This window comes from Peromyscus californicus, unplaced genomic scaffold (assembly GCF_007827085.1).
Source record: "Peromyscus californicus insignis strain IS unplaced genomic scaffold, ASM782708v3 Scaffold_8__1_contigs__length_139910024, whole genome shotgun sequence".
Taxonomy (NCBI): Eukaryota; Metazoa; Chordata; class Mammalia; order Rodentia; family Cricetidae; genus Peromyscus; species Peromyscus californicus.
In genome coordinates, this window is record NW_026294606.1 from 9078974 (window position 1) to 9096000 (window position 17027).

General features: G+C 45.8%; 2 protein-coding genes across 14 annotated transcripts in view; one reads left to right on the forward strand and one right to left on the reverse strand.

Annotated features, from left to right (window-relative positions):
* The first annotated feature begins 45 nt into the window (after window positions 1-45).
* Window positions 46-2135, forward strand: Rab24 (RAB24, member RAS oncogene family). 2 transcript variants are annotated; one of them, XM_052729480.1, is made up of 8 exons: window positions 46-446; window positions 526-552; window positions 799-877; window positions 987-1054; window positions 1136-1235; window positions 1426-1476; window positions 1604-1666; window positions 1783-2135. In XM_052729480.1, the coding sequence occupies exons 1-8, from the start codon at window positions 330-332 to the stop codon at window positions 1845-1847; spliced, it is 570 nt and encodes a 189-aa protein (XP_052585440.1). In that variant the 5' UTR covers window positions 46-329; the 3' UTR covers window positions 1848-2135. The 2 variants fall into 2 exon arrangements, with proteins under 2 accessions (XP_052585440.1, XP_052585439.1); XM_052729479.1 differs by having other exon boundaries at window positions 51-446; window positions 526-594.
* Window positions 2136-3768: 1633 nt separating this feature from the next.
* The window catches only part of Nsd1 (nuclear receptor binding SET domain protein 1), a 112191-nt gene continuing 98932 nt past the window's right edge, over window positions 3769-17027 (reverse strand). For 11 of the 12 annotated variants that reach the window (XM_052729467.1, XM_052729473.1, XM_052729465.1 and 8 more), the window contains 3 exons: window positions 13477-13583; window positions 11554-11758; window positions 3769-9927 (listed from right to left, as the gene is read on the reverse strand). In XM_052729467.1, coding sequence (XP_052585427.1) covers window positions 8318-9927; window positions 11554-11758; window positions 13477-13583 — 1922 coding nt within the window. In that variant the 3' untranslated portion in view covers window positions 3769-8317. Of the gene's footprint in view, window positions 9928-10061; window positions 10100-11553; window positions 11759-13476; window positions 13584-17027 lie in introns of all 12 variants that reach the window. The other variant, XM_052729474.1, reaches the window with a different exon arrangement.

The window sequence follows — 17027 nt, forward strand, 5'->3', positions numbered from 1 at the left end:
CGCGTCACGTGACCGGACGTCCCGCCTCTTGTCGTCCAGTCCCTGAGGTGCGGGTTGAAGTTAGCTGCGGGGACCCCGGTTCCTGTCGGTAACCCCGGCGCAGCGGAGCCGCACTTGCAGTAGCAGTCGCGCGGGTGAGCGGCGTAGGGCCCGGCGGCGCGGTGGAGGGCGCTGTCCGCGTCCCCACGCCGCGGCTTTGCAAGGGACGGAGCGCCCCGGGCCGAGGCGCCGGGGGCCTGCGAGGTGCGAGGCCCTTGGGGTTAGTGTCTGAGGCTTGGACTCTGCCTGGGCCGCGCAGACCCTGACGTGGGTGAGGCGGCTCCGGGAGCATGAGCGGGCAGCGCGTGGACGTCAAGGTGGTTATGCTCGGCAAGGAATACGTGGGCAAGACGAGCCTAGTGGAGCGATACGTGCACGACCGCTTCTTAGTGGGCCCCTATCAGAACGTGAGTGTACCCCTCCGGACCAGGCATGGGAAGAAGGGGGCTGGCCTGCATTCGACTCTTATCTCTTCCCTGGTTGCAGACCATCGGGGCTGCCTTCGTGGCCAAGGTGATGTGCGTTGGAGACCGGACGGTGACTCTGGGTATTTGGGTAGGTCCCTGCGGGATATAGTCTTGAGCAAAACCATCCCCGAGATTTAATGTCTTGCCTCTTAAAACTAGCCTGCTGGAGCCTCATAGAGGTCGTTTTTCCTTCCCCACACCCATTCACTTACCTAAAAAAATGGGGGTCTGGAAGACGCGGGCTTAATTCGTAGTCTTATGAAGGAGCTCATTAACTCCCTTCACCCCACAGGACACTGCAGGATCTGAGCGCTACGAAGCCATGAGCAGAATCTATTACCGGGGTGCCAAAGCTGCCATTGTCTGTTATGGTAAGGGGTTGGATTCTGTCCTGTTCAAGTAAGGGTTGGGTTACAGGCTAGCATCAGAGGGAATCAATCCACTGATCCTTGGTTGTCTCTCCTGTCTGACCCTACCAAGACCTCACAGACAGCAGCAGCTTTGAGAGAGCCAAGTTCTGGGTGAAGGAGCTACGCAGTTTAGAAGAGGTAAGTGGCCAGATCTCACAGATCAGTGACAGGGACGCGGTCATTCTGTGAAAATAACCTCAGCCTTGTCCTCTGCTGTAGGGCTGTCAAATCTACCTGTGTGGCACTAAGAGTGACCTGCTGGAGGAAGACAGGCGGCGCCGTCGTGTAGACTTCCATGATGTCCAAGACTATGCAGATAGTAGCTATTCTAAAGCCTTTGAGGATGGGGGGTGTGTGTGTGTCAGGGGGCGGGTAATACCCGCTCGAGTGGATTACAAGGACAGAAGACCGACAGCCTTGGCTGCTTTCTGGCCTTCTTGAACCTGTGGGATCCTGGAAGCTGAACTATTAGCTATATTTAAGTCTGATTCAGTCACTTCTCTTTGCAGATATCAAAGCCCAGCTCTTTGAAACATCCAGCAAGACAGGCCAGAGTGTGGGTGAGTGTTGTCTTGGGGCCTGTCAAAGGAGCAGGCAGGACACTGAAGGAAGAAAGGTTCAGAGGGCTGGGTCACTGGGAGTCCTGGGGCTTCTGGCTCCAGGACCTCACTGATCTTTGCTTGCCAGACGAGCTCTTCCAGAAAGTGGCAGAGGATTACGTCAGTGTGGCTGCTTTCCAGGTGATGACAGGTGTGTACTTCCCTACCCTCTAAAATTTCCTCTAGGCTCATGGTCTCTAGCCCTGTTGGTGACTTACCTGATCACCCAGCATAGTGGTGCTAAGCAGTCACCTCTCTCTTTGACAGAGGACAAAGGTGTGGATCTGAGCCAGAAGGCAAACCCTTACTTCTACAGCTGTTGTCATCACTGAGTCACGATTCATCTGGCCTGGGAGAATTAAATGAATTCCCCAGAGGGGCTGGACCCAATCCTTGTCTGGGCTGGCGTGGTCAAGTGTCTGAGCTACTCCAGGTGCCCATGGCAGCAGAGTTGGCACCTGCCTGTGCTGGCCCATGGAACGGAGGCAGTGTTGGGCAGACTGTGGGCATGAAGAGGGATAAGGGCTGATTTTAATCCCAGGCTTCTGTCCTGGACAGAACTTCTGTCCACAGATTATTTAAGTAGCTTCTGAACTGTAAATAAAATTGATGCACTGTGACTCACAGCCCCTTCCCTGCGGTGTGCACTGGCTGTCAGAACACCTAGTTGTTCCTGGGGCCACTTGCCTGGCCTAACTTTCTAGAAGACTTACCATATGGAAACCAAGTAACTAGTCACTGAAATCTTGGAGAAGCAATGGGCTCTCATGCCCCCACGTCCATGTGCGCTTGCACATATATGTGCATGTAGAGCAAACCCCCAAGGCTTCTAATACCAGCAAGAACTTTACCACTGAATGATACCGCAGTTACTTTTTCTTTTATGGGGATGAAGATAGGTTTAGAGGCTGGGATGGAGGAGTACAAAGCTCATGAGAAGAGCAAGGAAAGCACCTAAGTTGTATTCACAGATGAAAGGCTCAGCCATTACCAACCTCAAGACAAGTGGTTTGGCCAGCTCTACTTCGGGCAGCATGTCTAGACCTGTGGCTCAGGGCTGTGACTCAGTCCTAAGCTTCCCAGGAACACCCTGTAATGAACTTAACAAGAGGCAATCTATAGTTCCGCAAGTCAAAAAGGCCTTATGGATCCAATTTAGCTTCTAATTTAGAAAAAGGACTTGAAACTGGGACGTGGTGATGCTCGCCTTTAATCCCAGCACTGCCGAGGCAGTCAGGTGAATCTTTGAGTTTGAGGCCAGCCTGGTCTACAAATTGATTCCCAGGACGGCCAGCGCTACATAGAGAAACCTTGTTTTGAAAAACAAACAAAAAAACCCCCCCACACACGCCATTTAAAAAAACCAAACCAAACCAAAAGGACTTGAAGACAGAGTGGTGGCCTGTCTTTAATCCCAGCACTCAGAAGGCAGGAGGTGGGCCTCTGAGTTCTAGGCCAACACAGCTACATAGTGTACCCCCATCCCACAAAAAACAACAAAAAACCTCTAAGTAAATAAAAAGAAAATTGAGACAACTGCTAATTTGTTCAGGATCAGAAATACACTGAAAACCTAGATGTTAAATGTAAAAAGGTCTAACACTTCCTGTTTAAACAGAAGGAAGTGTATTTCAGTCCTTTCCAGTTGTTACTATGAGGGTGTGGCCCCAGCTAGGGGCCCCTTTCCCTCTGCTTTCCTATTTAGGCCTCAGTCAAAGAACTTGCCTTTGAAGATTTCAGAATGACCAACCTGGTCCCATTCCTGCCCAGAAGGCATTTTGGCACCAGGTGTAATAGTACATTCTTGTCATCCAAGCAACTGGGCAGCTGAGGCAGGAGGAAGACTAGTTTGAGGTTAGCCTGGACTGCATAGTGAAACTTTGTCTCAAAAACAAACCCCAACGCGTTGGTTTCATTTCTCTTTAAAATAATTCCTCAAAATACCCTTGAGTGTGGTGTTGGCATACGCCTTTAATCCCAGCAATTGGGAGGCAGAGGCCTGAGTTTGAGGCCAGCCTTGTCTGCAGATTGAGTTCCAAGACAGCCAAGGGCTACGCTGAAAAACAAAACAGAACAAAAACAAACCCTTGACAGGGAGAGGATTTCTGAGGAGGAGACTGAAACTAACACCAGCCACAAAGTCTTCACGTGCTTGAAGGGCTCATGTTGGCTTCCTGCTCTTATCCCAAACCACAGTCCTCTGTCTTAAGCTACATCTCCCCAGAGACAATAAAAACACAGGGCAAAGGGCCATAAGAGTAAAGTTAAACTTTACTTTACAGTAATTTTTTTTCTATATACAAAGAATTACAGTACATGTTTATGGGGACTCCTAGACAGGGTTCCCTTCTTTTTTACTAGGAGGTTCACTTTCAGCTGACAATCTGTTGGGGGGTGAGAACACAGTGATGGACCTTGGCTGAACCCTTTTCCCCATTTAAAAAATAGAGCTTTCTGGTCAGCTTTCTTCGCCAAGACCTAAAAAGCTGCTTTTCCATGAGCTCCTAGGTGCTGTACCCACCCAACCTCCACACTCACCTACATACACAAGGCGGACCACCACACCCTGGAGACCACAACACCAGGACCCTTGGTCCCTACTCTGCCTCTGTGTAGCTGTGCTAAAAGCTCCCACAAGCTACTTACAACTGGAGCCCCTTATAGTTAGGTGTTCTTAAAGTCACAGGAAGGCTGCTCTAGGGGAAGGACCACAAAAGAGTTTAATATGTTGCTTATGTTGGTAAGGAAACATCTCTTTTGAGGTTGTAGTTGTCTAAATAAAATAAGCTCTTCCAACTTTCTTAAGAAACATTGCCCTTATTCACAAGCAACTGAGATGCTGCCACGAGGGGAAGAGGTAGAGAAGCAGAAGGTAATGGACACCCCATACCCATAGTTCTCTTTTAACCTGTCCTAGGCAGGGTGGGACAAAGGCTATGGACAAGGTGACCTCTAGCCCTGAGAAACTCAGTGGCCATCATCTGGATATGGGAACATCTCTTCCACCTCCAGATTGTACTGAACATTCCAGGGTCGGGTTGGCAGGCATCAATGATGCTCTGCCTGCCACCTCTCTCTCAAAGAGCTGAAAGGAACCTATATAAATTACCTTCCCAGAGGGGAACCCAGGTTTCTCACGTCACCACTCCCTCAACCCTTGGCAGTGCTTATTTATACCATGAGATTAGCACCATCATTACATTGTTTTGTGTACAAAGCAATTATTTGTATTTCAATTTACACTATAGAACTTTGCAGTGACCTAGGAAGCTCAGCTGAGAGCAAACTGGTCACAGCCAATCAAAGCTCCTCAGTAGCTACCTAGGTCTAACTGACTTGGGGTATTTAACATGAATAGCTCAATTTTAACAACAGGAAATTCCTGCTGCTGCTCCTGTCCTCTGATCTAGGAGGTGAGGACACTGTGCCTCTTTTTATCCAATGACAACATCCCCAAGAGGATGATAATAACAAGTTTGAGAAAACTTAATTTTTTGGAGCCAGGGGCAAGACCCATCTAATTCAATGCTCTCCTGATTGCCTTACATGGACAACCTAGACATCCTTCCTGTCAGTTCTGGAACACTGGAATACAACCTGGAAGTCCAGCTTCAGTGAACTGACAGTGCAGAGCCACGAAGGCTCACTACTGCACTTCAAGCCCAGAGTGTAGTGTGTGGGGTAGAGGGTATGAATACCAAAGATACAGAATTGGTTTAAAAAAAAAAAAATTGACACAGTGACTTAAATAATTTCAAACTCAGTAATTTTAGGGAAGCGGACGTCTAAAATACTTTTTTGAGGGGTAGGAGGTCTAAATGATGGCTATCTTCTATTAAAGTGGGTTGGCTCCAACAGGAAGAACAAATGAAGGATGCAAATTTCAACAATTCCCTTATTTTTTCCCTAACTAAACAAGAAGTTTTAGTCACTACCTAGGAGCATTTCTGCCTTTGGCTTGTCCCTGGAAAGTACTTCCTGGGTGCTGTCTCACAGGCAGAGTCTCTGGCCATCCAAATTTCAAGCACTCAGCCAAATGCCAATGCCAAAATACCACCTTGTTCACAGATCATAAGTTTCTAATAAGATTTTCTCTGCTGCCAATTCACACCCTCAAAGAAAGGGTTATATAAGATTCAAAAGAAGTCCCTAAGAACTGCAAAGTCACCCTCTTCCCACTGTCACACTCAACCCTGCCCCCCAGCACTTGTGTTACTAAAGGATATAGTAACCAATGCCCACTTTTAACACTGCTCTCATGCTGTTATCTGTGGGTCTCTGCTCAAACGTCTAGTTTCCACTCAACAACCTAGAGTCTTTCAGTGGCCCTGGATAGAACGTGCCTGTCATTAGAAAGACTGTTCCTCACCCGAAATCCTCCACCCCACAAGTACACAGCTCAGAGGATGTTTTCCTAGCAGGTCTGGAAGGAAGGCTCCAAAGAATGGTGGTGAATGGAAATATCAAAACAAAACACAAGTGGCCAGCTGTGACCCCCAACCCTCCCTTCCTGTCCTGTGAGACATTTCTGGACAGCTGTCAAAGCCAATTACCTACTGAAACCTATTTTAGAGAAGCTATGTCAAGACCAAACTTCTCCACTTAAAATTTTTACATAGCCTGCACCCCCCACCCCCCAGTTCACAGTTTATTTCATGAAACAGAGCTACGGTAATCAATACACAACAGTGAAAGGAGACTGACAGTGCAGTGCAGTTATCTTCTGATCACAACTACAGATGACAGGAGAGCAAAGGGCACAGGACTGGCACCAAGCAAACCTACTCACACAACCTAAGAAATCAGGGAGGGGCCGACTAGCTGCAATTATATACTTATATTCTCACACATGATAAATACGTAATATAGTGAACTTTAATGTCCTGGGTGAATTTCTTTAAAAATATTTTCTTCATGGTTTAAAATTTCTTTTAAAAGAAAATAAGATACTTTATGTTTTCTCTTCCTTTTGAACACAAGAGCTTTTTCACTCTGATGATGTGGAAAGAGGATGAAAGGGGAGAACTAGGCAGGTGTAATTCCGAGGAGATTCTGATGTCTTAGTGAAGTGCAGGGATCAGCCCCAAACTCGGGACAGCCCTGTCCTAGCCTCATCCTCTGCCTGAGTTCAAGTGTCTCCACCCCAGAGACAGACTTGGGGAACTAAAAGCGGAAACTCTCTTGATTTTTCTATAAAGCACAAATGCTTCTATAACCACCACTGTCCTTTCCTCTTGAGAAGTGGTGGGAGCTAACCTCAACAGGAACCTGAGGAGACTGGTACACAACAGAATCCTGCTGAGGATGTAAAAGCCGTAACTGAGACACAAGGGCCAGATGGTTTGGCCAGGAGATGCCATTTGTTGGCAAAGCAGACAGGTAAACACATGGTCTGAGGACAAAGAGCAGGTGGGTTTGATAGAACTAGCCAAACAGCACTTCCTGTTGGGAGTTTGTGAGCTGGGGAAATGGTAGGGCAGGGTAGCACCAACAGATTCCCAGCCCTTGGGCCCCAGCTCAGGGCAGCAGTAACAGATAATCAGCAGTTATGAGGAGTCATCTCTTAGGTTGGACATTGCTCCAAACACCATGTCTGTCCAGTCTTGGGGAAGGGTTCTGGCTTGCCACTGAGCAAAGTTACCAGGCACATGCTCTCTGTAACAGAAAGCACAGCAATTCACAGGGAGGTGGAGAGGGTTCCCTCTCTTCAGGTAGGAGGGCGTGAGATTGGGATCTGACACTCTTCTTGAAGGTGTGTGTCTTGCTAGGAGCTTGCCAGAAATTCCCTCTGTCCACTGCCCGAGACTGAAGTCTGAAAGCACCTGAGTGTCTGAGGAAATGTGGATGGGGTAGGTTCTCACACAAAGATTACTGGTAGAAAAGAAAGGTAAGCTTGCCAACTGTCCTTGTCCACTTCTGGGACACTACATTCTCAGAGACCAGCTCCCTCTAACCAGACGCTCCTCCAAGGACAAATCTTCAGACTGCAATACACAGAGACTGCAGCAGCTGCCCCAGCCAATAGCTCACCTTGGCCTTGATGTAGCACCTTTCCATTTATAGAGAAGAGCTACACATATGTATACATGTTCCAACCAGGAAACATGTTCAATACAGACACATTCTGGGACAGGGACACACACACACACACACACACACACACACACACACACACACACACACACACACACGAGAACGAACCTGGAAACCCATGACCTAGCAGTACTTTCTGTTGTTTCCTGGCCAGAGGTCCTTGAAATCTGCCTGGGGACCCAAGCAGTCAAGTTAGGCTCATTGGGATCAGGCCTTATTAATCCTGTCTTACACAAATGACTAGCCTCCTGACCTAGCACACATCAATACTTAAGAAACTGCCAATGATTTGAATGAACATCAGATCCGCCTAAAGGTTTATCAGGTGTTCTCAATGGGGCTCGGCTGGGCCAGGGAAATAGCCTTGAGAGCCCCTATACTTTCCAACTTGACCAGTGGAATTGAATTCCATGCTTGATTCCAGAGTGGACTTTTTATTTTAAGTTGACCATATGTAAAAGTCAGGGCAAAGAGACTCAAGTCTGTCTGTCTCTTGACTGGGGCCCGACGAATTTCCATACACGGTTCACACAACCAAAAGTCCCCATGGGCTAATGTCACGAGAGTTCTGAGTGTTGGGATATAAGGAAAGAAGAACAGTGGAAGTGTGGGAATATGTCTGTTTTCCAAAAAGGAAAAAGAAAGGAAGATTTCCCGCCCCAAATGGTACCCTGGGGACAGCTTGCCTGGTTATGTGATATTTACTGTATTATTTCTGTTCTGACTCTGCACATTTGCGACTAGAAGGAGCCTGGTTAAGAGCTTGAATTGTATTTTGCTCTGGTTTGGGGTCTTGCCCTCTTCCAAGGGACCAGCAAGTTTGTGACAATGTCTGTGTTCCCCCAGCAGACCAGCAAGCCTGGGCTAGTGTTTGTCCAGCCACTATGGGCCAAAGCCCTGCCCCTGGTGAGGCTTTTCCCAGACCCCAGGGACTTTGTTCTGTGGTTGCCAACTTCTTCTCTTCACTGGGGAGAGAAGCTGGGATCTTCCCAAGAGACCTGAAGGACTGCCCACTCTTGGTTGTAAATCCTCTAGATAGCTGCTTCACCTGTTTAACCAGGCCCGGTGCTGGGCTGGGAGGTCCTGGGGTCTGCTCAGCTCCCACAGAAGCTCTTCCTGAGGCTTGAGTTGCTGATTCATATAAAAAAGCCTTGGCAGAAGGTGGAGAAAGAAGTCTGGCCTGGGTGAATGATTTAACAGCCTGCCAAGGGTGTTCTGAAGGAGCTGCTGCTTTTCCAGCGGGCTGAAGGGAATCTGACATGCTGCCTTTTTCCACAGCTCGTGGCATATGCCCCAGACCTTTGCTAGATGGCCTTGAACTTGACTCCAGCACAGGCATCTTTTCATCTGCCTGTGGTGTGACTTCATGAGGAGAACCAGCCCGCTCCTTCTGGCGAGGAGTTAGGTCTATGAGATCCATCACTAAAGCAGCTCTGTGCTTTGACTGAGTGTTCTGGTCCACAGGCCTCAGTGCCTTTTCTTTAGCTACCAGAGACTGGACCACAGCTGATAGTACTTTCTCAGGAGGTGGAAGTCTCTGGGTCAAAGAGGCATGGGATTTGTCTGGTGGCCTGTCAGAAATCTGGGGTTTGGGACTGCTGGTGGTCAGCAGTCTGTCTGGTGGTGAAAGTCTCAGGCCAGTGGGGGCTGGAGTTTTCTCCACTGACTGGGACTTTGGGCTGGCAGCACCTATGGATTTATCCAGCCTTGGGTCAATCATTCCCAGAGGTCTTTCCAGTGGCAGGGACCTGACTAAGGGTGAGGAGCTTGACTTGGTCATTGGAGAGGCTTTGTCAGATGGCTGAGGTCTTGGTCCTTCTTTAGCAGGTGGCCTGTCCTGTGGCCTCTGGCTGGATACCAAGGACTTGGATTTGGTCCCTGACCCAGCAAGGTCTCTGACCCTATCTAAAAGGTGGGAACTAGACTCAGTTCTCTCAGGTCTTTCAGGTAGCAGTGGCCTCTGACAAGTCCCTGTCAGAGCTTTTTTGGAGACTGGCAGCATCTGGGTAGCATCAGCAGGTGGCTGATCAGACATCTTGGGCCCCTGAGTAGCCATCCCTGATGACTGCTCTGTCAGTTGAGTGCTGGGACTTGGAGGCAGTGGCACTGGGGGAGGCACATACTCACGGATCTCCCCTGGTTCCAGAGGGTTGGGCCCACAGGGGTCATGTTCAGTACAAGACAGACGCCCATCGAGCTTGGAAATGAAAAGCATCCCTTCTCGATGCTGCTTGCAAAAGGAGCTGGGGCACATCTCACAAAAGGAGGCTGCTTCCTTCCCACATACGTCACACTGGTGCCAAGGACACTCCCATTTCCCTGAAAACAAGAGTGAACAAAGGCTTAGGGAAAATAGATGCATGTGAGATGAGCCATGCTCTGAGACTGGTCCACAGGAGTGGCTGCAAAGCCTCCTTCAAACTGCCACATTCTTCAGAGTTTGTGCCACTCACCTGCCATTACTCCTTCCCCAGAATTTCAGCTTCCTCTTCTGCACAAAACAATATATAAAATAACAGCAAAGAATCAAGGTTGAGTAACTAAGTATCAACTAAACACAAGCAAGAGACTATTTCTAGCAAGGGCTGTAACAGTAGGAAACCAACCAAATAAACCCCAAAGTTCCTCTTAGATGAAAAAATTATTACTACTTCTGCATGTTTGTCCTAAAGGAGCTTTTATTATTTAGTTTGTTTCGTGTTATGTGAGGCAGGGTCTCACTATGTGGCCCAGGGTTGCCTTGACTTACAGTTCTAGGTACACCACCGTGCCCAGATCTAGACGGCTTTTAAACATCCACTCAAAGAGGAACATTCCAGCCTTTTAACATTCTTGCTTATTTTGTTTTCAACAGAAATAGGATAAATATACACAGTTGCAAAAATAATAAGGGAAGCCGACTACTCACCTTTGCTGAATTTTAAGTCTTGAAACCAGCACAAAGTTTTATCTGGATTGTCCATGCAGAAATAGGGGAAGACCTAAAACTAACCTAAACTTGTATCTATTTCCCCATGAAGCATGTGAGTGTTCCCACTTCCAAATAAACTAGGCTAGAACTCACTGATGGAACTCAAGCAAGATCATGCCAGTCCTATCCTGTGCCATGAAACAAAGTGATTCTAAAAAAATCCCATTTCTACTTCCTGGTACTGACATTTCAACACAATGGCTTTGACCTTCTTCTACTTGACCTTCTGTTCTATCATGACCCTGGACTATACAAAATGAAAGAAAATCAATTCAGAAACACACTCCACTGACTCCTTAAGTTCTCCACTTTGTCTACATTTTGGAAACAGGCATTAGTGATGTATATTTATTAACATCCCTCTAAAATAGCTCCATATGTATCTGTTGTTTGTATTTTACAATAGTTAGCCTGTCCAAATGGCTAAAATCCTAAGACCCACATCACTGCCCAAAGGATATCAACTTTTCCCAAGACAAATTCCTGGTTCCCTCATCTACCTGAGCAGCTGTCTTATGTGTAAACTGACACAACTACTTCATCTACCAAGAAAAAGTCTACACTGCAGGGTAGGAGACTCCTGCAGGGTTGAGAGAAACTGTGGGTAAAAGGTTGTTGACCCAGCTTTCAGTGACTTGCACATCTAAAGTCTCTACTATGCCTTACTCTTCCTCTGGAAAGGAAACATGACTTAATGGCCTTAGGGTCAGAATACCTGTCTGTCTTTCCATGCAACTCTTTCAACTATCTGCAACAAGCAATCGCATCAATCTTCATTTGCCTTTTCCTCATGCACATATGGACAGAACACAAATCTTTATTGCCAAAATAAAAACACGGACCAGATCTCAGATCCCTCAACAGTTGACATGTGCTCACAAATAGCATTCTCTTTCAGACTGAAGCAAGTTGCATCAGATCCGGAAAACTCTGACAGAGAACAAGGAGTGCTCTGAATGGACTTTGGCACCAACCTGCTGGTCGCTTGGTCAGATTGAGACAGTCGGCATGATAAACTTTTGGGCAGCCTGGCTTCTTGCAGGAGACGAGCTGACCAGCATCCCCACAGCTGAAACACTCATCCTCTCTTTCCTTTGTGACTTCACCCTGGCTCCTGCGCTTCCCATGTTGCTTCTTCTTGAATTTCCTTGACTTTTCTTCCGTGACAATGGGTTGATTCTGGAGGCCAGATATTGATCAGTCAACAACCTGTCAACAACTCAGGTATGCAAATTTTATTTTGGGGTGGGGGAGTTTCGAGACAAGGTTTCTCCATGTAGTTTTGGTTCCTGTCCTGGATCTCAATCTGTAGCCCAGGCTGGCCTCGAACTCACAGAGATCCACCTGGCTCTGCCTCCTGAGTGCTGGTATTAAAGGCATGTGCCACTACCGCCCAGCTTGTTTTAAGAAAAAATTTGACTCCATCCACTTATTGTGTGTGTGTATGTGTCTGTGTATGGCACAAATGTGCCATGGTGTGTGTGTGTGTGTGTGTGTGTGTGTGTGTGTGTGTGTGTGTGTGTGTGTGTGAAGATCAGGGGACAACGTGAAGGACTCGGTTCCCTACTTCCTTCCACCTTTAAGTCTTTGGAGACTGAATTCAGGTCATTAGGCTTGGCAGCCAGGCAGGGTAGTGCATGCCATTTGGGAGGCAAATGCAGGTGGATCTTTATGAGTTTGAGGCTAGCCTACTCTACATAGTGAGTTCCAGGACAGCCAGACCTACATACTGAGATGTCTCAAACAAACAAACAAACAAACCAAAACAAAAAAGAAAAAGAAGCCATTAGGGGTCTGAGAGATGGCTCAATAGATAAAGGCCGTGGTCTTCAAGGCAGCGCTCACATGATTCCTGTAGGTTGTCTTCTAACCACCCTATAACACTCACACATTTTGTTATGTATGTTTTGTATGTACACATACAAAATAAATAAATCTAAGAGAAAAACAAATGAACAAACAAAAAACAAAACAAAAAAAACCCTTCAACGAAAAACAGCAGCCAGGGATGGGGTTGCATACTTGTAATCCCAGCACGTAAGGGGCAGAGCCAGGAGGACAGACTCAAGTTGAAGGCTATGCTGGACAAGACAGTGAGAGTCTCTTTTAAAAAAGAAAAAGGGGTAGGAGGCACTGGAGAGCTGCACTGACTAGTCTTCCAGAGGACTTGGGTTTGATTCCACAAGGAGATTCACAACTGTTTCTAATTCCAGTTCTAGGGGCTCCAATGCCCTTGGTGGTCTCTCAGGATACTGCATGCATGTGATACAGACATCTACACAGGCAAAACACGCACACACATAACATCAAAGACAAATCTCCTTAACAGTTACAGCACTGTAACTCAGTTAAACGTACATAAACACAGGGAGATACAATAATGATTATACTTTGTTATAATAGTGAGATTAAGTTTTTTCTCTCTATATATTTTTTGGTGGTGAACCTATGGCTTAGCATGGGCCAGGAAAGCATCCTACCACAGAGCTACATCATCAGTCCAATAATCTATATCTATCTATGGTACTATAGTATAATAAACTCTACTGATGCCTCTAGAAAGAAAAAAGACTACCACACACCTAAGGAATCTAAGTAGCTTAGTAGAAGGTATGAGGTGAGCTGAGACCACAAAAACCTACAGTTTTTATTTTGTAGCTTTTTTTTTTTTTTTTTGCTAGAAAAGTACTATTAAGTCAAAATTGCTCAAAACACTACAGCAATACCAACTAGATCACGGGACTGCTCAGTAAACTGTCAGTGGTACTACTGATAATCAATTCCATTATTCCAAAGACTAGCTTCTTACAATAAAGACTCATCCCTAGCACTATCTCTAAGAATGGTACAGGGAAGACATACCATTGTTGCTAATATAAAAGTTTAGAAAGTGGTACCTTTGGCCTCACACCCAAGAAGCCACTGCAGTTCGGGGCTCCACATTTGCAGACAGTTTTTCCATTCCCAAGACACTCTAGGTTGTAATTGAAGGTAAGTTCAGTGCCTGCATAAAGACCACAAAAATATTAACATATATGGTTATATTACTTAATTATAAATGACAATAACTTCTAATTGAATAATTTTACTTTTATTTTTTGTTTGAAACAGGGGCTCTCTTTGTAGTCCTGGCTGTCCCGGAAATCAGATATCCTCCTGCCTCTGCCTCCTGAGTGCTAGCATTAAAGACATGCACTACCACATCTGGGTGAGAATAACTTTAAGAAAACAAAATTTTAAACGTGTTATTAATTACCTAATGTAACAGATTTTAACACCCCCCCCCGCCCCCCCATACAGGGATCCCCTGTGTAACAGCCCTGGCTGTCCTGGAACTAGCTCTGTAGATCAGGTGGCCTTGAACTAACTGAGATCTGCCTGCCTCTACCTACCAAGTGCCAGGATTAAAGGCGAGCGTCACCACGCCTGGTATATAACAGAAATTTAAGCAGCAAGTGATATTTAAAATAAGCTTTATCTTTAAAGTAATATTTCTCTCACTTTTCCATCGTTTTTCAACTATTTAGATTCAAAATACACTAACTCACTAATAAAAGTAAACATGTAACTTGATGGTAGGATGTTGGTACACACTGTAATCCCAGCACTCAAAACAGAGGCAGGAAGGTCAGTGTATAGTGAGTATCACACTAGCACTCAATAGAGTGGGACTACATCTTAACAAACAGGTCTGAGGAGGCGGCTCAGTGGTTAAAAGCACTTGCAATGTAAGCATGAGAGCCTGAGTTTGAATTCTAAGAATCCATCCACATGAAAGCTGAATATCTGAGTGGAGACTGGAGAATTGCCATGAGCTCAAACAACAGAGAACCAACAAAGAAATCCTGTCTCAAAGCAAGGTAAAGGCAGGGACCATCATCTGATGTCTTCTGATCTACACACACACACACACACACACACACACACACACACACACACTCACTCACTCACTCACTCACTCACTCACTCACTCACTCACTCACTCACTCACTCACTGTCAGTATCCAGGCATGGGGAATGCAAACTGGAAGAGCCCCTGCCAGTTGTGTGTCCCTGTGAACCTGTGAATATATATACCTTATCTGGCAGCATTCAGGGGAAGAGGCATTTCACTGCAAAGTAATACTATAAGGAGAGTAAGATCACAGATGGGTGATACATGCTAGTTATGACATAACCTGGTTAGGGGATCTGAACTTGGAATAGCTTTATTCATTCATAGAGAGACAGTATCTCGTGTAGACCAGGCAAATCTTAAACCAACAGTGTAGTCTTCCTGTGTCCACTTCTGGAGTACTGAGATTATAAATATGTGCTACCACAGCAGGCCAAATATCCCATGTTATAAATGGAGAAATAATATCATACATCTATTCAGAGAATACAACACAATATCCACAGCAGTATGTAAAGTTTAAAGACTGGTATACAGGACTAGGAGCATAGCTTGCTTGCCTAGTATGTGAGAAACCCTGGGTTTATCCCTAGCAAACAAAGCCTCCCCACAACTAAAAAACAAACAAACAACAACAAAACCAAAATTGTAGTAAATTAAGGCACAAAAATGTACTCTTTGAGCTGGGAAAGGTAGTTTACACCTATAATCCCAGATGTTCAAAGGCTGAATTAGCCCCTGTCTTAAACAATAACAAATCCCAATAAAGCAAAGAATGAATCAGACCTGACTTTAGTGAATCAGAACTGAAAGGAAATAAAACATATTAAACACTCAAACTCAAAAGTAGGTAGGCCTAACAGATATGAGAATGTTATATGAATACGAATACATGTATTTTTTATAACTTCACAGCTAACATGCAAGGTTAATCATTCATACTCAAAATCATCAAGTTTCAGGAATATTAGTAATTGCAGACCGATATTCTATTTTTTTCCATTTTTTTATTTTATGTGCATTTGTGTTTTGCTTGCATATATGTCTGTATAAGGGTGTCAGATCTTGAAATTACAGATGGTTGTGAGCTGCCATGTAGGTGCTGGGAATTGAACCCAGGTCCTCTAGAAGAGCAGTCAGTGCTTTTAACCAATGAGCCAACTCTCCAGCCCCAATATTCTATTTTTTATTTAAAATTTTAGAACATTTGTTTTGTCTGTGTGCATATGAGCGAGTCTGTATGTGTATGTATGTATATGGGGGTACATGTGTGGAGGTCAGTGGACAACTTGTGACTTGGTTTTCACACTATGTGGTTCTGGAAATCCAACTCAGGTCACCAGGGTTGGCCAGTAAGCCTTTACCTACTTAACCATTTTGGCAGCCCTGATATATACATTCCAACAGTGACACCAAGAAAGAGGGTTTTCAACAGATGCTAGAAATCATTATTTCTTTAGCTGAACAAAATATAAAATCAAGTGACTTATACTTAGACTCATATTGCAGAATTAAGAATCATATGTAGTTAGATCACTGAGAGGCTGGAAAAAAAACCCCAAACAAACAAACAAACAAAACGCCACAAAAACCAAGACCAACCAGGGTTACCAGCAAGGCTGTGGCCCCACCTCACACTGCCTGTAGGATTACTGGTCCAGATGTGGGTGATGCTACTTATCCTATTCTCATTTTTTTTTTTTTTCCCCCGAGACAGGGTATCTCTGTGTAGCTTTGCGCCTGTCCTGGAACTTGCTTTGGAGACCAGGCTGGCCTCGAACTCACAGAGATCCACCTGGCTCTGCCTCCCGAGTGCTGGGATTAAAGGCGTGCGCCACCACCGCCCGGCCCTATTCTCATTTTAACAGTTCATATGAGAGGGGCAGTGGTGTGCCACAGTGCAGGAGCAAATGCCTAGCATAAATGAGCTACAAAGCAGGGCATGGTGGCCTACATCTTTAATCCCAGCACTGGAAGACAGAGGCAGAACTCCAAATTCAAGGGTAGCTGGTCTACATAGTAAGTTTCAGGCCAACCAGAACTACACAGTGAGATTGTCTTAAAACCAAAACACAACACTAACAAACCAACCCAAAATACAATAGAGGACTGGAGAGATGGTGGTTAAGAGTGGTTAATGCTCTTTCAGAGGTCCTGAGTTCAGTTCCCAGCACCTACATCTAGCAGATCACAGCCACCTCTAACTCTAGCTCTTCTAACTCTGGTGCCCCCCCACCACACCCCACCCCCCCGCTTCTGGACTCCATCGGCAACCACACACACTTAGAGACACATACACACATATACGTAAATTAAAAAAAAAAAATCTTAAAAATACAACAAAAAACTGTCTAAGCTAGTCTGCTATCACAGCCCTAGAAAAATTAACTTTGAAAAATCAGGTATTTTCTGTACATTTAAAAACTACCGCCGGGCGGTGGTGGTGCATGCCTTTAATCTCAGCACTTGGGAGGCAGAGGCAGGCGGATCTCTGTGAGTTCGAGGCCAGCCTGGTCTACAGAGCGAGATCCAGGACAGGCACCAAAACTATAC